Genomic DNA, 22,424 nt, shown 5'->3' on the forward strand with positions numbered 1-22,424 from the left:
AAAAACTTGTTCAGTGCATTAAACTAATACACTATACTACTTTTTAAAGAATCAAAAAGTATTTATCCTTAATGCATTAAAAATAAAACCCAATGTTTACTTTGGAATATGTTATAGTTTGCATGTAGAGTGTCCCCAAATACTCATGAGCTAAAGCTCTGGTCCCCAGTTCAGCAATACTCAGAGGTAAGGATTTCAAAAAGTAATTTGATCATAAGGACTTTGATATCATCAATGGATATTGATGCTAATTATTTATATACTAGTTATTTTCTAGGTAGATAAGTGGAGGAAAAAAAAAAGATGAGTTTTTGTCCTTATGGGAATCAATGGTATACTTCAGTGAAGAAAAAATAACAATAGAATACTATGCATTAGCATAAATCACAATGAGATCTATTGCAGATAGGTGCAGTCCTTTCAATTAAGAGAGGATGAAGAAACTATTCTGTCTAGAAGATTTCCAGAATATTTCAAATAAAGGATAAACAGAGATTCAAGAAGGAGAGGTAGACAGAAATAGTGATTAAGAGATGGAAAGATATTCAAGACAGAAAAAAAAAGGTGTATATAAAGGGTCATGAAAGTTACTCATTAGAGTAGCAGGGGGTTGGGGACTGGTGAGTGAATTAGACAATATATATTTATTGAGGGTGAGAAAAATTAAGAGATATAATGATATACATGTTGAGATTAATTGGTTGTGATAGATTTTATATGCTCTGTTGTTCTGTTCATAATCACTGATATATATGCAAAAAAAAACAACTTAAGGGAGAAATATTTATTTTGGCTTACATTTTCAAAGGTTTCAATCCATGATCAGCTGGCTCCATTTTTTTTCTGGGTCTGTGGTATGGCAGGACATCATAATAGAAGGGCATAGCAGAGCAAAGCTGCTTGCCTCATGGCAGGAGGCAGAGAGGGAGAAAAGGGCCAAAGAAAAGATATACCCTTTCAGAGCATACCCACAGTGACCTATGTCCTACAACTCTGTCCTAGTGCCTACATTTTCTACAAGCTCCCAATAATGCCAACAAATACTTAATATGTAAATAATTAGCATGTAAACATCACATATAATGTTACATGTTATATTTTAAAGAAAACTGAATTACCATGTAAATATCAATGCTATTAAATAAGTCAACAATTTTCAAATTACAGGAATAATTTTTAACTTAAGAGATAAAGTGACTAAGTGACATTTTCATGGTCAATTGAATTTATTTCTTAAAGTTAATATTATCATTTCTGTCTTTTTTGTTTTGAATTGCCTTTATGATTTGAATATTGTCTGTAGAATAATGCCTCTGTTCCATTAGGGATATTCTCTGGTTGTTTTATTTAAATGTACTGTGTTTTCAATGAGATTGTAATTTGCTCAAGGGCATAATTAATTCAGTTCTATTCTTCCCCTCTTATATTGGATCTAGCACAGTGGTAAACAAAGGATTCATTCATTCGTTCATTCAAGTATTTGTGAGTATGTTTGCCATGTACCAGACATTGCTACTTGTTAGAAATGCTGACACTGTATACCCAGATCATCACAAAAATTATTATAAGACTAGCCAAGCAGAAGAATGTAACATATTGCTTAATATAAGGAAAAGAATCAAAATATTCTGTATGTTCATATCAAGGGTAAAAAATATGATTTGAAAAAATTCAAATAAATTAAATTATTGAAATTTCCCACTAATATGTATGCCCCTGTTTTTTGTTTCCTATTTGGTGTCTATCTTTTCCAGGCATGTATTTTATCCCAGTTCACATTGTTTCTATGAATTTGCATGGTGTAACTGTACGTTTTCGGTGAATATACAAAAAGCTTCAGACATTCCAGAGGTCATATTGTGATCAATTTTTCTACTACCCCTCATGAACAGAACTAGCTCTGCTGCTATTTTATAACAATAAGAAAGTTAGATTTCACTGTTGAGAAGCAAGGTAAGAGAGTCTTTTTTCCAGCATTGTTAATTCTTCCATCTTTTTATGTGATCAGAATTAGTGGAAAGTTTATTAAATCATCAGAGATCTCTGAGAGCTTTCTGCTGAGAGTACATCCTGTACGCAAACACGAGTAATAAGGTTTTCTACATCACAATAGAATTTTCAGGAACATTAAAGATTTACTAAAAACAGAAAAAAAGTCAGTCATTTCATTTTAAGAATTTTTGAAATTTCCTTCTACAAACTAGGCGGCTTCTCTTCCAATTTTTGAATTTTATGTGCTGACTCATTAGTTTTCCTTTGTGCCTCCTCACATTAATATTTTACATTCCAAAATTTTCAGTCCTTGTTGCTTAGTTTAGATAAATCATCCATTCTGTTTATTGAAGTTATTATTTTTAAAAAATTGTATTGTGTTTGTGGGCCTGATTCTGGACCCTCATGGAGGAATGCTTATCTTGCTCAATGTGTAGCAGGGAAGTCCTAACATAGAACACTATGTTTTGGGACAAAGAGCTGTTAGAACACTGGCAAGCAAAATTCCCTTGCTCCTTTGACAGGAAGTTATTCCCCTGTTGGTACAAGGTCAGCCTGCGTGGCAATTTCTTAACTCTTGGTGTCTGAACTCCCATAATATGATATGTTGTGTATCACCTCTGACCTTTCATGACTGTTATATGTAAAATTGGCAAATACCCACCATAAAAGCTATTTTTGCTGCACAATAAAGCAGACACTGTACTCCAAAACCATCTCCAGGCGCCCTCAAGCTTCCCACAGTCCATGCTAGAAGGGCAGGCCCCCCAGCAGAGGCAGGCATGGTGGCTCACACTTGTAATCCCAGTTGCTTGGGAGGCTGAGGCAGGAGGACCATGAGTTCAAAGCCAGCCTCAGCAAAAGCTAGGTGCTAAGCAACTCAGTGAGATTCTGTCTCAAAATAAAATACAAAATAGGGCTGGGGATGTGGCTCAGTGGCCAAGTGGCACTGAGTTCAATCCCCAGTACATCCCCGAAAAAAAATTGCATTAGTTATTTATCCCTATTAAATTTCAAATTCTGAGGCTTCACAACTATATTTGTTAAAAATTAAAAAGTTTATATTCTTATTTATTTTTCATCACTCAGATCCAATAGAATTAATATTGATTGATTTTAAGAATTAAAATGTTTATTTTACTTTGAAAAATTTTCAAAATAACAATTGTTAATATATAGCAAATTCAAGAATCACTATATAGTCAATTTTTTTAGTTAAATATGCATACTCAAATATCAAAATACTATATGGTTACACTAATAGTAAGGAAACACATGAAAATAAATGATCTTTACCTTGATTTGAAATTATATTTTCATGGTAAATGAGATATAAAAGATCCAAAGAATCTAAATTACTTTGAACCAATCTGATGATCAATAATCACAATTTTGGCACTAAATAAATGCAACATTGTCTTTTTAAAAACCTGATATATAAAGCATAGTGCTATAGAAAACTATAGAATTTTGTCAGCAATAGCTTAATCAAACATTTTTAAAATTATGATTGGCCCTGTGTGGCAGGAACTGAGACAGATACTAGGCCTGAAAAAGTAAAAAAAAAAAAAAAAAAAAAAAGTATAGTGAACTAAAAACAACCTTAACATGTTCTAACATCACAAAAGAGCCATAACACGATACTCGAGAATACCTAAAATTTAACCTAGAATAAGCCCATAGCCATCACCTTGTGCATATACCCTCATGGATTTGCAAGTAAGCTGAGTAAAGTACAAGAAAGATCAAGCAAATGAGCAAGGTCATTGTCTCAGGAGGTAGCTGAACTGAAACAGAAAGTTCTCTTTGATATCTGTTGAGATTTTCCCCCAAACATACCAAAACAGAAATATTTATTTACTCATTACTTGAAAAATTTTCCAATAATTTCTAAGATAGGACAAATGAAATATATTTCTAAACAATTACTGGAAGGACACCACTGAAATGCAAAACTACTAATTGTTAGGAAGGTTTTAAATTTTAAATGATCTATTTTATACTAATAAATAAGTTGTCTATAAATGAATCACCATTAATTTCCATAAAGTACCATGGATAACACATTATTAAAATCTGTTAATTGGTAGAGCATAGTAAGGTTTATTTGCTAATCAAAATTATAAAATAAAATCTTGAACTATCACTTTTAGAAAAAAATGACCACCAAGAAATATGAATGTGTGATAAATTTCCATATCTACACCATCTGTCTATATTCTTCACCATATGTCACTCAATTAATTGCTAATATCAACCTTATTATGCATCATTTCATCTGTAATATTATTCCATGAAACTAAGAAAGCATCAACAGCAACTACTGAAAAACACCTGCTATGTATGTTTCTGGTTGATAAATTCCAGCAGGTTCTGGTTTGCTCTTGGGCAAAATTTTCTAATTGCTTTTGTATCACAGGAAGCATTGTACCAGAGCAACTTTCTTTCCTTACAGTGATCACATTAATATCTTCTTAAACTGTTTGCTATATAATTAATTAAAATTTACCACAACAATTTAACATATATTATCAACTATTATGTGTACAAATATCTGAATGCAATGGTCACTGAACTAAACATTGTAAATAAGAATTAAATAAGAGAGGGAACTTGTAAAATATGTGAAAGAATTTTGAAGAGTTTAACACTAAAATATATTTAAAATATTGATTAAAGATGGTCATAACTATTAGGTTTGGAAAGCAATTATCTGTCACATAACCTGTGTAATGATTTTTTTTTTACTTTGTATATGAAGAAATTAATTGAAACTCATTCAGTTTCATTTTTATTGAATCAAAGACAATGGATAGATAAAATTCATCGATTACTGCCCTCTTCCTGGCAATAGTTGACAGAGATCTATTCAAAATTTGAGCACTTTAGAACAGTTGATTGTTTTGTTCCTTCTGGAGTGCTTTTGGTTGAAGAAGTAATTTTACTGCCCATGAAATGACTAGGGAACATTGCCAAAAAAGAAATGCTAAGTCGTGTGATTAAGACAGTAAATGTAAAGTAATTTAAAGAAGAAGGTTACAGATGATATAGAAATAGGAAAGGATTTTTGGAGGGGGTGAAAATTGAGCAAGATCTCGAGAACCAAGCATTATATGGTTATTAGAGTAGTTGCTCAAGGACAGATCATATCAGATAAATGAAAGTTGAAGGGGTGATTCTGCTCAGTGTCAAGATATTAGGATAAATTTCTGCTGATAGTTAGAAAAACAAATTTAAATAGATAGAAATCATGGATGATTTTGGAAATCAAATGAATGAGCAATGATTAGTAGCAACAGCAGGAACACCACAACCATCACACCATCGTTGATATTTCTGTTGTGTTTCATACTGTATACTAGTGCTTTAAATGAATTGCACCATTTTATCCTTATAGAAATTTTTAACCTCCTATGATTTAGGTACTTATATTATAATCTTTTTCCAAAAAATATAATTATTATAATAAGGGTGAATTACTTAAGATCCTGGAATTATTATTTCCTTTTATTGGCTTACAGAACAAAAATGGAAACAACATGGGGTCTTTAAACATTCTTGGGATTAATGTGAGATTTTTATGGGATTTATCTGTCAGTCATTTGTAGGACAAATTGTAGTTCAAATGAAAGACTTAATATAGTTTAAGTATTGGAATTATTGGATGGAATAGCACATTAGGATGCTTCCAGGTTCATTTCACAGGAGGAAATACATAAATTTTCTAATCTCTTATTCTATACATTTTCACATGACCAACCAAATTAGAACACCATTCTCCTCCAATCAGTTCCCTAGATATGCTATTCACATTTTGATTTTGCTCACAATATAATACTTATATTTGTAATGACTTCTGCATTCAACTTCCTTGGCTGATATGCAAAGTAATTCCATAATTCTGCCCATGTTATTCCCTCCATTTTAATGACCCATCATCTCCAAATACAGAAATAATCTTCCTCATCTGAATTTTGCAAAGAATTGCCCCTATCTTGTATACAAAAGGCTTTCTACTATATACTATCTAGTTTGGAGTTTATGTTTTGTAAAACAATATACAATAATGTTAAAAAGCATTCCAAACTGAATATCACACATAGTATTTAGTCTTTCACACTCATGTTGATAAATGCATGCTGAGTGGATAAAAATAAATTTACCAATATATCTATAAATGAATAAACAATTTAATCAGTGAGTAAAGAAATTAAAAGGTGATTCCATGGTTTCCAGTTTTCTTTATGTTCTCTAATACCCTCTTAATTACCCATTCCACTATTCCCATGAGTAGTTCAGTCCCTCGTGTCTTAAGAGAAAAAAAAAAACTTTGTTATTTGGGACCATACACATAAATATTGACTGAAAATTTGAAAAAAATAATTTGTTTAATCTGTCATCATTACCTCTCTCAAATGTTTCCAAGTTAAAAATTATCAATTTTGCTCTCAAAATACAGTTTTATTGAACATCAAGAAGGTCTAAAATGAGCATTCTATATATTAATCACAGCATAAAGCTGCTCATTTGTGTAAGCACAAATTTTTGGATATCTCCTGCATTTCTAATGAAGAAATAATTGCCTCCAAAACTATAAACTGGCAACTGCTATATATACATATCTCATTTAGGGAATGAGAATTACTTTTTGAGATTGTGTAAAATCAACCAATATTAATTTCTGAGTTTTTTCTTTACTTCTTATTCATAATTTGTGGTCTGTGTGAACTTTTGGTCCTTTTAAAGTATCATCATTTGTTGATTTCTCATCCATGCAAAACATAGAGAGCAGCAATATTAATAATCTCTCAAAATGTGAAGTACACTGATACTGATACTTATGCTGCTCTCTGGAAAAAAAAATCCGTATTTATTCTATCCAAACATCCATGAGACATGAGAACTATTTTTTGTTCAGACTGAAGTGTATAGTCATTTTAAACCTTCAATTACTTCTTAAGCATGTTCCTTCCATTATTGTTTCCAGGACCACATATAGTGATTTCTAGTACCAAAACCTATTTTATAAACCATACACATATATGCCTTTCAAGCAATAAGAAAATAAAGCTACAGATATGTGATTAATATCTGAAGAAATGATGTAAATTTAGATGAAATCACATCAAAATATTCATTATTCACATAAAGATGTGAATCTTGAACACATCACCTTTATGCCTTCTAGCTAATCATTATACAGAGATGTATACTACACCGCCAACTATCTTGGAATCAGATAAACAATTGTACATTAATATTCCACAAACATTTGTAGAGACTGCAGTCAGAACAGAAGTCAGTACAGAGTTACCCTTTGTGTCATAGTTTTATTAAAAATAACAAAATAATGTAATACATTATTTCTTCCTTTTAACAATTTATAATCATTAATATGATTCCTTCCTTTTTATCAAAATGAGAGTTTTGAATAAAAAAATGGTTTACAGTCTCAATCTTACTATATATAGATCTTAATTCCATGATCTGGCTACAGATTCTTTCTGGTATGAGATTTGGTTCCTGTGTTAACATTAATCTCCTTTACTTGAATATATCATCGATTTTCACATTCTTTCTTCTACCAAAAAAAATGCACATTATCTATCTATCTATGTAAAACCAAAGTAAGAGACTTGGGATGTATCATTTTGAAGTCATGATATTCACTATATCTCTCTTGATAAATACAATTTCATCTTCAGCAGAGAACAGTATAAGAACTCAGCCTTCTGCAGTTTACTTTTCTATTCATTTGCAGGACATTGATGAAAGTAGCCCTTCAAAACATATTATTCAGTGCTCATTTCATAATTATGCAAGATACTTTATGCTTCTAAGCCAGAAAAAATATTAGCTTTACTTTTATCATTTTATACTTGTATTTTATAAATAAATATTTTTTATATAAACTGGTCATGTTTCTTTATATATTTTGTGGCTGTAATATTTAAATCTAATATAGAAACCCTTCTTAAAAGTTATATACATAATTGTGTGTAACTTTTAAGATCATGTAACTAGTTTATCTTTTCATCATCCCCACTTTACTACCAATTTATTTTTAATGTTGCTATTCTACATGCCATTTTGTAAGCCTTTAGGAATGAGAATGGTAATGAAAAGCATCTACATATGACAATCAATATACTTGAACCTGAGAATTCTCTCTTCTTTCTCATTCTGGGTTGCTACTGCCAAGTGAATAGAGTATATCCATTGCTTCCATTTGTAATTTCCTCATCCCTCATTAACACTCTGAAGTTTGGCTTCTCCCCATTTTATAAAAATTCTTTTTTAAAAACTTCGGCATTTTCTAGCCATTTGATTTGAGAAAGTTACTAGATTTCTCTGTGTCTTGTGTTTTTCATTTCCAAAATGGAAATAATACTGCCTCCTTCAGTTTCTTTTGAGGATTAAATGAGATAAAGTATATGCCACAGTTACCATAATGCCTGGCAACATAGTGTTTAAAATGGTGCCAATGATAAAAATGTTGTGATAACTATGAATACTCTATCCTACATAGCTCCACCTTTCAGTTCCTTTATATTTATTAACAGCACAAGATTCTTCTATTCATTTATATAAGAACATCATTTTTAAAAAATATTTGTCACTTTCTCCTTCTATATCTTGCCAATCCTGAAACACTTTGTCTTTTTCCCTTTATAGTAATCACATCTGCCCCTTCATTATCTCCCCAACATCATCCTTATCCTATCTATGAAGAATTTATTAAGGTGTGGTAACTCAATGAATTGTTCCTTGAGGAAGAATAAGAGCTAACAGAATCTTGAGTACTAAGACATTAAAAAGTACAGAAATGCCACTATTAAAAATAAATAAAACCATCACGAAGAACAAGCAGCTGAGAATGCCAAGGGATCATTTCCAAATACAGCTTCATAAAGTTTCGAAAGAGGGGATTTCAATTAATTTATATTGCAATATTTTATTTGAAGAAACATGGTGGGGGTGGGACAAGGGAGTGGAGTAGGGAGAGTGGGTTTTCATGGTCAGCAGTCAGATTTTAAAACAGAGGAAAATGAGCAAGTGGACCAGATGGCAAAGAGGCATTCAGAAGATGGGAAAAGAGTGTAATAATATAGGAGCCAAGAAAAGGTATGACATTGTTCAATTATATTCAAACCTTGTCTCAGTGAAATCATAGCTATTTCCATGCTCTGTCACAAGCCAGTGACTGGTATTTATATCTGAGAAGTAGCTTTTAATTCTACTGACAGGGACTACAAGTCCTTGCTATTGGGAATCAGTCTGACCTCAAATGTATGATTCTGTAAATCTTGAGGCTTATGTCTAATGATATTGGCATGCCGTTTTTTTTAATGTCTGAAGATGATATTACTAATACTACTACTAAACATGGTGACTTATAATCAGGTATTTTTTTTTCAATGTAAACTCCTTATTAGAATTCAAAGTCATACAAAATGAATATATCTTAATATATTTGAATTCCTATTTTAAAAATTGAAAAAAAATTGAAAGGTACCCTAAGCTGATTGTTTTTTTCCCCTTTCTTCTTCTTCTCCTCCTTCTCCTTCTTCTTTCAACCAAGTAATTAAGATTTTACTTCATTTTCATAATATTTTTCTTATATTTAAAAATTGGGGGCTGGAGTTGTGACTCAGTGGCAGAGTACTTGCCTCACACATGTGAGCACTGAGTTTGATCCTCAGGACCACATAAAAACAAAGATATTATGTCCATGTATAACTAAAAAAAAATTAAAAATTTTCTGAGTCAATTTTGTCTTAAATCGGTTTTTTGGTTTTTTTTTATTTTTTATTTTTTATTTTTTTTAATTTTTTATTGTGGATTGTTCAAAACATTACAAATTTCTTGACATATCATATTCCACACTTTGATTCAAGTGGGTTATGAACTCCCACCTTCACCCCATACACAGATTGCAGAATCACATCAGTTACACATCCATTGATTTACATATTGCCATACTAGTGTCTGTTGTGCTCCGCTGCCTTTCCCATCCTCCACCCTCCCCCCTCCCCACCTCTCCCCTCCCCTCCCCTCCTCTCTCTCTACCCCCTCCACTGTATAACCCTGAGGGTCTCCTTCCATTACCATGCAATTTCCCTTCTCTCTCCCTTTCCCTCCCACCTCTCATCCCTGTTAAATGTTAATCTTCTTCACCTGCTCTTCGTCCCTACTCTGATCTTAGTTACTCTCCTTATATCAAAGAAGACATTTGGCATTTGTTTTTTAGGGATTGGCTAGCTTCACTTAGCATAATCTGCTCTAATGCCATCCATTTCCCTGTAAATTCTGTGATTTTGTCATTTTTTAATGCAGAGTAATACTCCATTGTGTATAAATGCCACATTTTTTTTATCCATTCGTCTATTGAAGGGCATCTAGGTTGGTTCCACAGTCTTGCTATTGTGAACTGTGCTGCTATGAACATCGATGTAGCAGTGTCCCTGTAGCATGCTCTTTTTAGGTCTTTAGGGAATAGACCAAGAAGGGGAATAGCTGGGTCAAATGGTGGCTCCATTCCCAGCTTTCCAAGAAATCTCCATACTGCTTTCCAAATTGGCTGCACCAATCTGCAGTCCCACCAGCAATGTACAAGTGTACCCTTTTCCCCACATCCTCGCCAGCACTTGTTGTTGTTTGACTTCCTAATGGCTGCCAATCTTACTGGAGTGAGATGGTATCTTAGGGTGGTTTTGATTTGCATTTCTCTGACAGCTAGAGATGTTGAGCATTTTTTCATATACTTATTGATTGACTGTATGTCCTCCTCTGAGAAGTGTCTGCTCAGGTCCTTGGCCCATTTGTTGATTGGGTTGTTTGTTCTCTTATTGTCTAATTTTTTGAGTTCTTTGTATACTCTGGATATTAGGGCTCTATCTGAAGTGTGAGGAGTAAAGATTTGTTCCCAGGATGTAGGCTCTCTATTTACCTCTCTTATTGTTTCTTTTGCTGAGAAAAAACTTTTTAGTTTGAGTAAGTCCCATTTGTTGATTCTAGTTATTAACTTTTGTGCTATGGGTGTCCTATTGAGGAATTTGGAGCCCGACCCCACAGTATGTAGATCGTAGCCAACTTTTTCTTCTATCAGACGGCGTGTCTCTGATTGTCGAAGTGATCTTTCATTGTCTGATTTTGCTGTTTAATGTCTTCCTTGATACTCCAGATCGTCTGAAGCATGTATATCCTGAATTCTTTATCTGACATTCCATCTGCTGCAGCTGTTACCTCTTCTAAAGTTGCATTGACCTGCATTGCTTGTGGTTCTTTCTTTCCTTGTCTTTTCATACTGCTTGCGTATCTTTCCTGCAGGCGCGGGCAGCGGCTCTGCTCTCTCCTTATTCCAATTGGGGTGTTGTGGCTACCACGCAGGCAGGTCACTGGGCCTGTTCTGGGCGCTGGCGGCGGCTCTGTTCTGCCCCTACTCCAATTGGGGTGACGAGTGTACCACGCTGGCAGGCCACCGGGCCTGATCCGCAGGTCGGTTGCAGGTTTGCCTACCCTGCAGGCGCTGGCGGCGGCTCTACTCTGCCCCTACTCCAAATGGGGTGACGTGTCTGTCGTACCGGCAGTCACAGATCTGCCCACCTTTCGGGCACGGGTGGAGGCTCTGCTCTGCCCCTACTCCAATTGGGGTGTCGTGAATACCCCGCCTGCAGGACGCTGGGCCTGTTCCTGGCACGGGCGGCGACTCTGCTCTGCCCCTACTCCAATTAGGGTGGTGTGTGTACCACGCCGGCAGGCTCCTGGGCCTGATCCGCTGGTCTGTTGCAGGTCTGCCTACCTTGGAGGCGCGGGCGGCGGATCTGCCCTGCCCCTCCTAACACGCCTGCAGACCCCTGGGCCTGATCTGCAGGTTGGTCACAGGTCTGCTCACCCTGCAGGCACAGGTGGCGGTTTCGCTCCGCCCCCACTCCAATTGGGGTCACGTGGCCACCACACCAGCAGGGCCTGATCCGGGCGTGGGAGAAGGATCTGCTCTGCCCCTACTCCAGTTGGGGTGACATGTGTACCACACTGGCAGGCCACTGGGCCTGACCCGCCAGGCTGTCACAGTTCTGTTTACCTTGCAAGCACGAAAGGCGGCTCTGCCCTGCCCCTCCTACCACGCCCATGTACCACTGGGTCGCGGGTCTGCCCACCTTGCGGGTGCGGGTGGCGGCTCCGCTCCACCCCCTCTCCAATTGGGGTCACTCGGTCACCACGCTGGTGAGCCGCTGGGTCTGCTCCGGGCGCTGGCGGCTGCCCGGCTCCTCCCCTCTGGCTTGACGACAAATTGAGGAGACTCAGGTGTCTGCGCCTCACCCCCCCTACCAGGAGACCAACTGTTTCTGTCGCCGCTGGTATTGATGAAGTTTTCTCCTCTGCCGCTTTCTGATGACATCAGATCTCTGCCATGTTGGTATCCTATGCGAATGGCAGCATTTCGTTCCCCTTGCCAGGCAACCAAAGCAACGGGTGAGTCCTGACCGGCCCTCAGCAGGACCCGGACCGAGAAGCAGTTTCCGCGGGCTCCTAGCCCCGGGCCAGGGAAGTTCCGGGAGCCGGAACTCGGCCGCTCCGTGCTCGGTGTAAGCTCCTATAAGGGTAGGCTCCAAGAAGCAGTCCCCGCGGGCTCAGTTTCGGGAGCCGGAATTTGGCCGCTTAGTGCTTAGTGTATGCTCTGATAGGAGCAGGGTCCAAGAAGCAGCCTCCGCAGGCTCCGCAGCCCTGGGCTAGGGCGGTTCCGGGAGCCGGAACCTGGCCGCCCCGCGCTCGGTGATCGCTCCGATAAGATCAGGTTCTAAGAAGCACCCAGGCACTGAACCCTAGCAATCTGTCTGCAAGCCGCAGGCGAATGGCAGCCTGAAATTACCTGTTCTATGGCTGAATGAGCTGCGGTCAGTCGAAAACAGGGATGGTGACGTCAGCTTTCCAACATGGTGGCTGCTGGCCTCCTCTGTGGTCTGACCGGTGTGGAGAACCGAGATGGACCGCTTCCTTCCCCCGTCTCGAACCCAGAATTCAGCCCTGAGTACGGTGCTTGCATGGCTGGCAGAAACTGCAGCACTGTATCCCTGCGTCGCTATCTCCTCGTTTCCCAGCGCGCGCTGCAGACTCTAGCCGCGGGGCGATTTGCTGAATAAGCAGTGTTACCCTCCCTGCGTCAAACCTCTCGCATTTGAGTCCCCGTAGCCGATCCTCGTGCGATGGAAATCCTTCCTCCAGGTTCCGGAGCACCTCACTATTGCTGGAAATTCCTAACAAGATAGCCTTTAGCTGTCCTGACTTGTCATACTCCCATACAGTGAAGCAGCACACGGGGGCAATGCACTCCCCTCGCCGCCATCTTCCCTCCTTAAATCGGTTTTTTGTATCAAATATACATAGTGGTAATATACAAAGATTATTAATTTCTTTGTCTGGGTTTAACTTAAATAATTATGGAACCTGAGCTCTGGGACTAGGAATATAGCTCAGTGGTAGATGGCTTGCCTACCATGTTTAAGACAATAGGTGCAATTCCCACAAAAAGAAAAAAAATAGAAAAAACAAAAAAGAATTTGAACTGTTCTTCCACTGCTACCAAAATTAACACAAGTGTACACATCAGCAATAAAAATGACACATTCTAAAAGTGGAGATGGATTTATGGTTTAAAAAAACTATATTCATGCTTACATGGGGAGAGTAAGCATAATTCTTTTAAAGAGGTAAAAAAAAATCTAGTGTCTTCTGATGCACACTTTATACCTCAGTCTATTATATGATTATTAGAATGGAAATTCCTTGGGAACCTTGCACAGTGAAAACCTTTACAGATTTTCAATAAAAAAAAAAAAAACTATTGAATACATGAGCTAAATGAGTTCTTACAGATTATGACTCAAAGATTTAATTGCAGTGTATGTGCATATAAAAACTTAAAACTATTACAATATATTGCAAAGCTTTTTTTTTTTACCTTTACACACAGGCCTGTGGTCACTCCAAGCAGCAAAAACTTCAGCTATCCGTTGACAGGTGATACTCTTTGCCCCCTGGAGGACATAATCTTCATCACAAGAGAACTGAACAGTTGATCCAAGGCTAAAATTGAACAAAGTATTTAAAAATATGATTAAAAATATAACATAATAATTAGGTTAATATCAAATGGCAACATCTAATAGATAAAATGTGTGCCATAATGACAAGAAATATCTAACTGTGATTTAGACCCCAAAAGTATCTAAATGTGTAAACAAGACATGCAAGGCATGTGTAATGAAACTCACAGATGAATCTAAAGTATTCAATAAATGCACATATTGGGAGGAACTGTAGTAATTTAAAGCTATCATCAAGTTTAATTGTCTTGTTTTTTGTTGTGAAAATTATGGTTAAATAATTGACTAAATTTATCATCCTAATTATGTGGTAAACATGAACAAAAAGTAGACATTCTGATTCAAATACCAATTATTGGGTTCATATCATATCACAGTGCTTCTCTAGAATATATTTACATGTATAGATATTTAGACATATCATTAAATATCCACATGCATTTGCACATATGTATGTATTGATGGATATAAGCGTGTGTTATTTTTCATATAGATCTCATGCTATATTTGTTGATTTAAAATTGTCCCACCATTTATTATTTAACCTATTACAATTTGGAATTTTTTTCTCCTTCCAGTGAACACAAAATTGCTAAAATTCCATTTTACAATACCTAATAGCTAAGGGTAAAGAATGTTTTTTTTAATGAAAAACTGACCATATATTTTCTTTCCTAATATCCTCAAATAATAACCCACCAGTAAAAAACAAGATCCTGGATTTAATATGGGAATAAAAGCCCTTCAACAATAAGTCCCCAAGAACTTCTCCACCTCCTGTCTCACTCAAAGCCATGTATGATCAGCACCTCTCCTGCCTAACCATCTCTGTGCACTACTAACCAGCTCTGTGAGCTACTCATGCAAGGGAATTATATGATCACATTTTTCTTATAAGAAGATATCTCTGAAAAGAGGACACTTATTACGAAAAGTAATTACTGAAAGACTAGTAAGAAAACAAGTCAAATAATCTAGGCTAAGGGTGGTAAACTGTTTCCTGTAGGTCTAATTAGTTCCATTGTTTTGTACATCCCCAAAGCTAAAAATGTTTGAAAAGATATTATAAAAATAACATTTTTAAATGTAAAAAAATGTATTAAATCCAAATTTCAATGTTCATATATAAAGTTCAATGGAACTATAGCTATACTCTCATTTTAGGCTGTCATATTTGTAATGACAGAGTTGAGTAGTAGTAGTGGTGATTCTGGAACCCACAAACTATATGATAAATAATATGCAGCTCTTTTTGGAATAAGTTTGCATGCCTCTGGTAAAGACTGAAGAAGACAAGAGACCTAAACTAAGAAAAATGCCATGACGAAAGACACTGGGTTAAGCAGAGAAAAAAATCTATAGGCACTAGAATCTAATCTCCTCAGGAGCCATATGTTTTCCTTCACCTTTTAAAAATGTGACTTTATTTTAAATATGACATATTCAGAAAAGTATACAAAAATGCACAACTCAATGAATTATCATGAATTAAACAACTATATAACCACCAAAAAGATAATCTTTAATTCCTCTTGGACCTCTTAATGACTTAAAGTTTTATTTTGATTATCTTATAGTTTGAACAGTATTACAAGTTTATATATATATAAAGGTCAATTCTCTGGCATTTCTTTCTTCCCCCATCTCAGTAAATGGGAATTTTGTTTTCTAGTTGCTAAATGCTTCTCTCCCCACAATCATTAGCCTGAACCGACGACCCACCATTGTGTTCATCTGTATTACTGCAATAGTTAATTTCATTATTGGTTGTTTTCTTGTTTCTGTTCTTGACTTTCCATTTTCTGTACCAAAATAATATCCAGAGCAATTTAAAAAGAATTAGCTCAAGTTAGATCACTCTCTACTTCAAATCTCTCAGTGTTTCCTTATTTCATTCAGAATAAAAGGAGTGCCCTTACAATTGTCCCTGTGATCTGACCCCTGATAATTTTCAGAACTCATTTTCTAAGTTTTCTCCTTCCATCTCTGTTCTTTAGCAAACCTGCTCCTTGCTATGGCTTAAACATATTAAGTATGCAGCTGCCTTAGAGTCTTTATATTATCTATTACTATCAATATGGAAAATCCTTTCTGTAGGAGGCTGTATCTCTGATAATTATTATCTCTTCTGCTTTTTTCTCACATGTAATCTTATTCATAAGGTCCTTGACCACTCTGTAAAACACAACTACGTTTTAATCCATAATCTTCTTCCATGTTATTTTCCTATATAATATCTGAGGTATTGTATAATTGTCTACTTATTGTCTCTTCCAATCCACTGAAAAAGTTCCAGACACTTTCAAATATTCTATAGAATATAGTTTATATACATGAATAAATGTCATTCCTTGCAGATACACTGTTTACTAATATCTGTTTAGTATAGTCTAATACATTCAGTTATATATTTATTCTATAACTTGACAAAATGTCATATTTTCTTAGTTCAGGCTAAGAAATTATCAAGGCTATTTAAGTTTCTTGTAAGCCATAAGTACTCACCTTCTGATACCTATCTTGTTTTCAGTGTTCAAGAAATAGCAACTAAATTAATATGATTACAGCATAGCAAATGAAGGAGAAATGTGTATGGCATTTAGACAAGGAAGCAGGTAGGGGTTCAGGCAGATTGGTTACACTTTTGTAGGTTATGACAAGTATTTTAACCTTTATTCTAAAAGAAATATACAGTTATTAAAGGTCTGTGAGCCAACTGAATGATATTATGCTACTTAATGTTTTTAAGTGATACAATTGGCTGCTGAGTAAGGAATACAATTCAAGAGGGCAAAGTTAGAAGGGAGGAGTTTGGCTAGCATGCTATTACAAAAATCTGAGCTCTCATGAAGATGATATGATGGCAACTGTAGTAGAAAGGTAATACAATATTGGCAGTAAGAGAAGATGATCTAGTATAGGACCTGAACAGGGGTTGGGTCTGATGTTGTAATTTTAACCAGGCTAATCATGCTAAAAGGAGTAAGTGTTATCATGTTTAAGTATTTGAACTTGTATCTTTAGATTGTAGGAAATTGGAGACAGGCAATTGGTAATAACAAATACCTAAGTGATTTAGATATGAGGTGTCCCCCAAAATCTCATACGTGAGACAATACAAGAAAGTTTAGAGGTAAGTGATTAGGTTATGAGATTTTTAACTTAATTAGTGCATTAATCCCCTGATAGGGATTAACTGGGTTGTGATTGTAGACAGGAAGCATGTAGCTAGAAGAGGTGCATCACTGGGGGCATATATTTTGGGGGTAAATATTTTGTCCTTTCTAAGAAAATTCTCTCTCTGCTTCCTGGTTCCATGTCCTGAGCTTCTTTCCTCCACCACACCTTTGCCATGTTGTTCTGCCTCACCTCAGGCCCAGATCAATGGACTCAGTCATCTATGGACTAAGACCTCTGAAACCATGAGCCCCTAATAAAATTTTCCTCCTCTAAAACTGTTCTTATCAGGTCTTTTGGTCACACTAATGAAAAAGCTAACTAAACCAGCTACCATATCAAAGACTAGTATCAAGGACTAGGGATGGTATCTAAAGTTTCTATATTTTGCCCCCTCCTGCTAAAAATGAGCAATTTCAACTTTTTTTCCCTCCAGTTATAACTTTAGGGGAAGTTTTTCAGATGTAGAATGAAGTAACATACTAGTTCACAATATAGATTACAAAGTCAGAGAGATTTTTAAAATCCCAAATTGTGTCCTATACCAATTTTTGAGAAAATAACAATCTTATGAACCTCATCTATTGTGATAATGTAATGAAGTATCATTTATAAAGTATATAGTGCTTAACACATATCAAGACACTCAATTATTCCCCTTAATCAGGTCATAATGAAGTCCTGATAGTCTGGGAGTTCTTTGCTTTTAAAGTCAAATTTAAAAGTCAAGACAAATAGAGAAAATTATAAATACTCAAATTTCATTTTCACAACTTATTTTAATCTCTGATGTGGGAAACTTACCTTTTTTTTCTTATTTATAGCATCCCCTGCCCCCCCTCTCTCTTTTTGCCTGTGCATCTATCTGATATACAACTTATATTCCAAACACCATTACCAGGTTTACTGCCCCAGGAATTCCCATTTTCCTTATTGTACCTAATCATTAAGATTTATTTCTAATTTTAGGTTTATGCTTTTCCTAATTTCTTCACTTAGAATCAAAAGGTTTCTTCTTTGTGTCCATAGGAAGACAATACCCTGGTGAATATTTCCTACAATGATTTAGGAGCTCAGATTAAACTGGAAACACTGACTGACAAACTGCACAGCAAAGGAAGGTAGGAAGATGGGAGTCTTCTCAAGTTGAAGGGAGGGCAATTTTCTGCTTCAATATTTTACATTAGGTTAACTTAAGCAATGACATTTAAAAGCATCATATGTGGCATTTTGGGCACATAATCCATGGCTGTCTTCTGATTTAAAAGTTTTTCTAGGTTTGTTTTAAGCTTTAAAAATCTATGTATTCATGGAGTCAAGATAATTCTAGTAAAGTGTTAACAGTTGCTTTAAGCAGAATTGAAACTGTTAATGTGTTAAATATTTCTATTTATTTTTATTGTGAATACCATTAATTTTTTCACCACTATTGGACAGAAGCTTTTATTTTGGGCTCTGCAAGCATCCCTGTCTAGGATTACTGCTACACTTGAACATATTTTATACAAAGTTTATAAAGATGCAAAACTACCACACAAAGAGCAGAAATAAATAGAAATAACTCATTTTCTCAGTAAAGCCAAAGCACAACAATCATAGTATGGACATTTTGAACAAATGTACTATTTTCAATTTATGAACTTCTTTAGGATTTGAGTCAAACTTAAGGATAACCTAAGTCAATGGGTGACTGACAAACGTGAGTGGTAGAAACATGAGTTTGAGAGATGGTTCTGTGAACAGTAGTGTGCTGACCCCCAAATGCTCTCTTTCCAAGGGCAATTTGCCTAAGGTTGCTCTGGTGTTGACTGGCTTAAGTCAGTAGGATATGCTACATTCCTCAGCAAACAACCTGTTATCTACAGGAGAAATAAGGCCATTCCCTGCTGATAAGAATGTAAGTTCTTCTGAAGGAGCAACTTTTTTGACCTTTACATGGACCAGATTCTAGGGCTCAGGGCAATAGGATAATTAGAAGCAAAGCCCTCTAACTATAAAATCTATAAGGAACAACTTCCAATAAGAACCGGTCTGAAGGCCAAAGTGACTCAAAGTTGCTGAGAATCTTTAGCATGTCACAATAGTAAAATCTCCCCTCCATGGTGTAAGGCTATGCATAGTGGGCACTTGAAAGTCTGATATAATCCTACTGTCAGTCAAAAGTCGAGAAGTGAATCTATGCAGGACTCTTCAAAACTTCCCTGGAATCCCCAATAAAACAGGAGGGCAGGAGGGGTGAATCATTCATTCCTCTCCTTTCTGAAGGGACCCACTCTCTCCTTTTCTCCCTTGGAAGTATTCCCTTTTTTCCTGTTCTCAGCTGTTCTAATAAATTCATGCTTGCTACTCTGACAAAGTTGCTTGAAATCCTTCCACTGTGATCACAATAAACTGGTGACCAAGAACCTCTGTGGTTCTTGTGGATGGCCTTCCTTGCAAACACAACTGTGTAAGGTTCATTAAATTTCTCTCTCTCTCTCTCTCTCTCTCTCTCTCTCTCTGTGTGTGTGTGTGTGTATGAAATTATTCAGTTAAGTGAAGTGAATATAGGAAAGTAAATAGAATCCACTGTAATTTCTCTGACACCAGCTGGATGTCTGTCCTGTCCAGCTATATACAACCTTCCACTTTAGTGGATTATTCAATCTGATAGAATATTTCAAAACAAATGATAGAACACATTTTGAATTTGAAAACATCAAATCATCACACATATGATAGGTAATGACATTGGAAAAGAAGTGGTGATCTTCATCAGGATTATGCTGGCCCATGTTTAAGTGCCATTATGATTATTATTGAAAAAAATCCTCACCAGTTTTTGACCCAAGATAGTGAGCCTCTAATTTTAATCACAATCAAATAAATCAAATATGGAAAAATATAAAAATATGGCAGGACAACTGCTGGTGCTTGGTTCAGAGAAGATCTTAGAAATAAGCCAGCAGAGAAAATTGAGAGCATTATAAGAGTGAATTTGCATTTAAGGTTTTTGTTTATTTATTTTAGTTATTAGGTTTTTTGGTTGATTTAAAAGTCCTGTCGGGGCTGGGGATGTGGCTCAAGTGGTAGCGCGCTTGCCTGGCATGCCTGCGGCCCGGGTTCGATCCTCAGCACCACATACAAAACAAAGATGTTGTATCCGCCGATAACTAAAAAATAAATATTAAAATTCTCTCTCTCTCTCTCTCTCTCTCTCTCTCTCTCTCTCTCTCTCTCTTTATTAAAAAAAAAAGTCCTGTCAATTTCCTGACAGATGCAGAAAATCATCAACAAAGATAATAATTAAAAAATAATCACTGTAAAAGTTGAAATTATCTAGGTAAAAAGGATACAAAAGTCAAAGCTTTTGTAAACTGTTTCTACACTAAAAAGATCAAAATGCTAAGGATGTAGGAAATAACTATCACCAGCATGTCCTCAATAATGCTAGTTTAATATTTTTAAAATAAAAAAATCACTAAATATACTTAAAATAGCAATTTCAAATATTAATAATTGTACATAAGAAATTCTGAGCATATTTTTACCAAAAAGAAATATGAAGTGGGAAATTTTTATATGGTCATATATTTCCCCTGTGATAGAAATATGTTTAACAGAGAGTTAAAATTATTTGAGAATAATACAATTGTCAAACAGATTTAATTGAAAGGATAAAATATTTTTGGCTAGGGAGTAGTCAATGGGATTAGAAAATTTGAAATCACTTTATGTTGTTAACCTGTTCTTTTTAAAAATTTCATTCCATAATTCCAATTATTTTCTTATTAAAGTCAATTCTCCCTCCTGTACAAACAGGCCAATTGACTCTCCTTATAGAAGGCATGTTTCTTTATTGGGTTTTTGAATGAGTCCTTGCTTCTTTCTTATTTTTTGTGCCATTATTACTCCTTCTCTTTTGAATATTCCTATTCTCATTTTATACTAGAAGTAAAAGTCATAATGTTGAGGTGGAACAAAAAAATAAAAATTGAAAATGATAGGTAGAAAGTGGGGAAATGGAAGGAAAAAGTGACTATGAGTTTAATTTAAAAGGCTTGTGCTGAAATTTTTCATACCTTCACTCCCCAAGCCAGTTTACCTTTGGGCCTGTCACTGCCCAATTTCTGAGAAGTCCACAAATTTTCATTCACCATCTTAAAGTAACTGGAAATACACTCACTTATGAAAATTTCACTGTGCACTGTTTACTAACCCATGTAATGTACTAATCAAATGAAAAAATGATATTTTAACAAACCTATAATATAGAATACATTCCAAATGTTATCTGTTGATTAAATAATGGAGACAATATCAGTAACCATCCTGTGATCACCAAGTTGATGTCATCCCCACATAACTTTCCATGTCCACTCCTTATGTTTCCTTTAAAACAAGTGCTTGAGACCATAAAAGTCATGCCTCACTTTTGAGATCACCAATATTCTCAATTGAATGTGTACTCCTTGATGTCCTGAATACATCTCTGTGCCTCTATTTGACACTTACTGAATTTCTTTTCTAGACATGTCAAGAACCTATCATCCTGAATTGCAACCCCCCTTTCTGGCACCTCCTCATGGTGACAGTTATAATTCAATTATTTGTAAGTTATAGAAATTATATATTATTAAATGTATCTATGATGGATAAAAAGTGATTTTATTTTCATAATATGTTGTGACTCTAAATTTATATTAATTGTTAGATAGATTAAAGGATTTTCAACTCCTACCAAAATTTCTGTTCAAAAGAGAATTTAAAAAATCTTTTAATGTATATTGCTTATTGTAACACCCTTATAAAATTAATGTTATTATTTTGCATAGGTACTATCAGCAGCGACGAAACTATACCAAATGGAAGGAAAATCCAACTCAGCAGTCACACAACTTTGCATTTCAATCTTTTTACCTACTTCTTTATTTGTGCTGTTGGTTATGACCATCTGGATATTTCTCCAGAGCATCTTGTGTTGTGAAATGCTCATGGTTTTTCAGTACTTCATTCAATGTTCAGACCAACAACTACCCTACTAATCTTTCTAAACTAGACTAAAAGACATTTTTTGTACAGTTTCAAGTATACCTTCCATGATCGCTAATGCTCCATTTCTTGTCAGTTCAAATTCAATCTCTAGGAGAAAATCATTTTTCATATGAT

At 35.5% G+C, this 22,424-nt stretch overlaps 1 protein-coding gene across 7 annotated transcripts in view; it reads right to left on the bottom strand.

The window, feature by feature from the left end:
• Csmd3 (CUB and Sushi multiple domains 3) overlaps window positions 1-22,424 on the bottom strand; it is a 1,151,628-nt gene that overhangs the window by 669,309 nt on the left and 459,895 nt on the right. For all 7 annotated transcript variants that reach the window (XM_046464911.2, XM_058585685.1, XM_058585684.1 and 4 more), the window contains one exon: window positions 13,955-14,079. In XM_046464911.2, the coding sequence (XP_046320867.1) occupies window positions 13,955-14,079 (125 nt within the window). The remainder of the gene's footprint in view (window positions 1-13,954; window positions 14,080-22,424) is intronic.

Source organism: Marmota monax, unplaced genomic scaffold (assembly GCF_021218885.2).
Source record: "Marmota monax isolate L192 unplaced genomic scaffold, Marmota_monax_Labrador192_F-V1.1 WCK01_AAM20220418_F8-fsc00003, whole genome shotgun sequence".
Lineage (NCBI taxonomy): Eukaryota > Metazoa > Chordata > Mammalia > Rodentia > Sciuridae > Marmota > Marmota monax.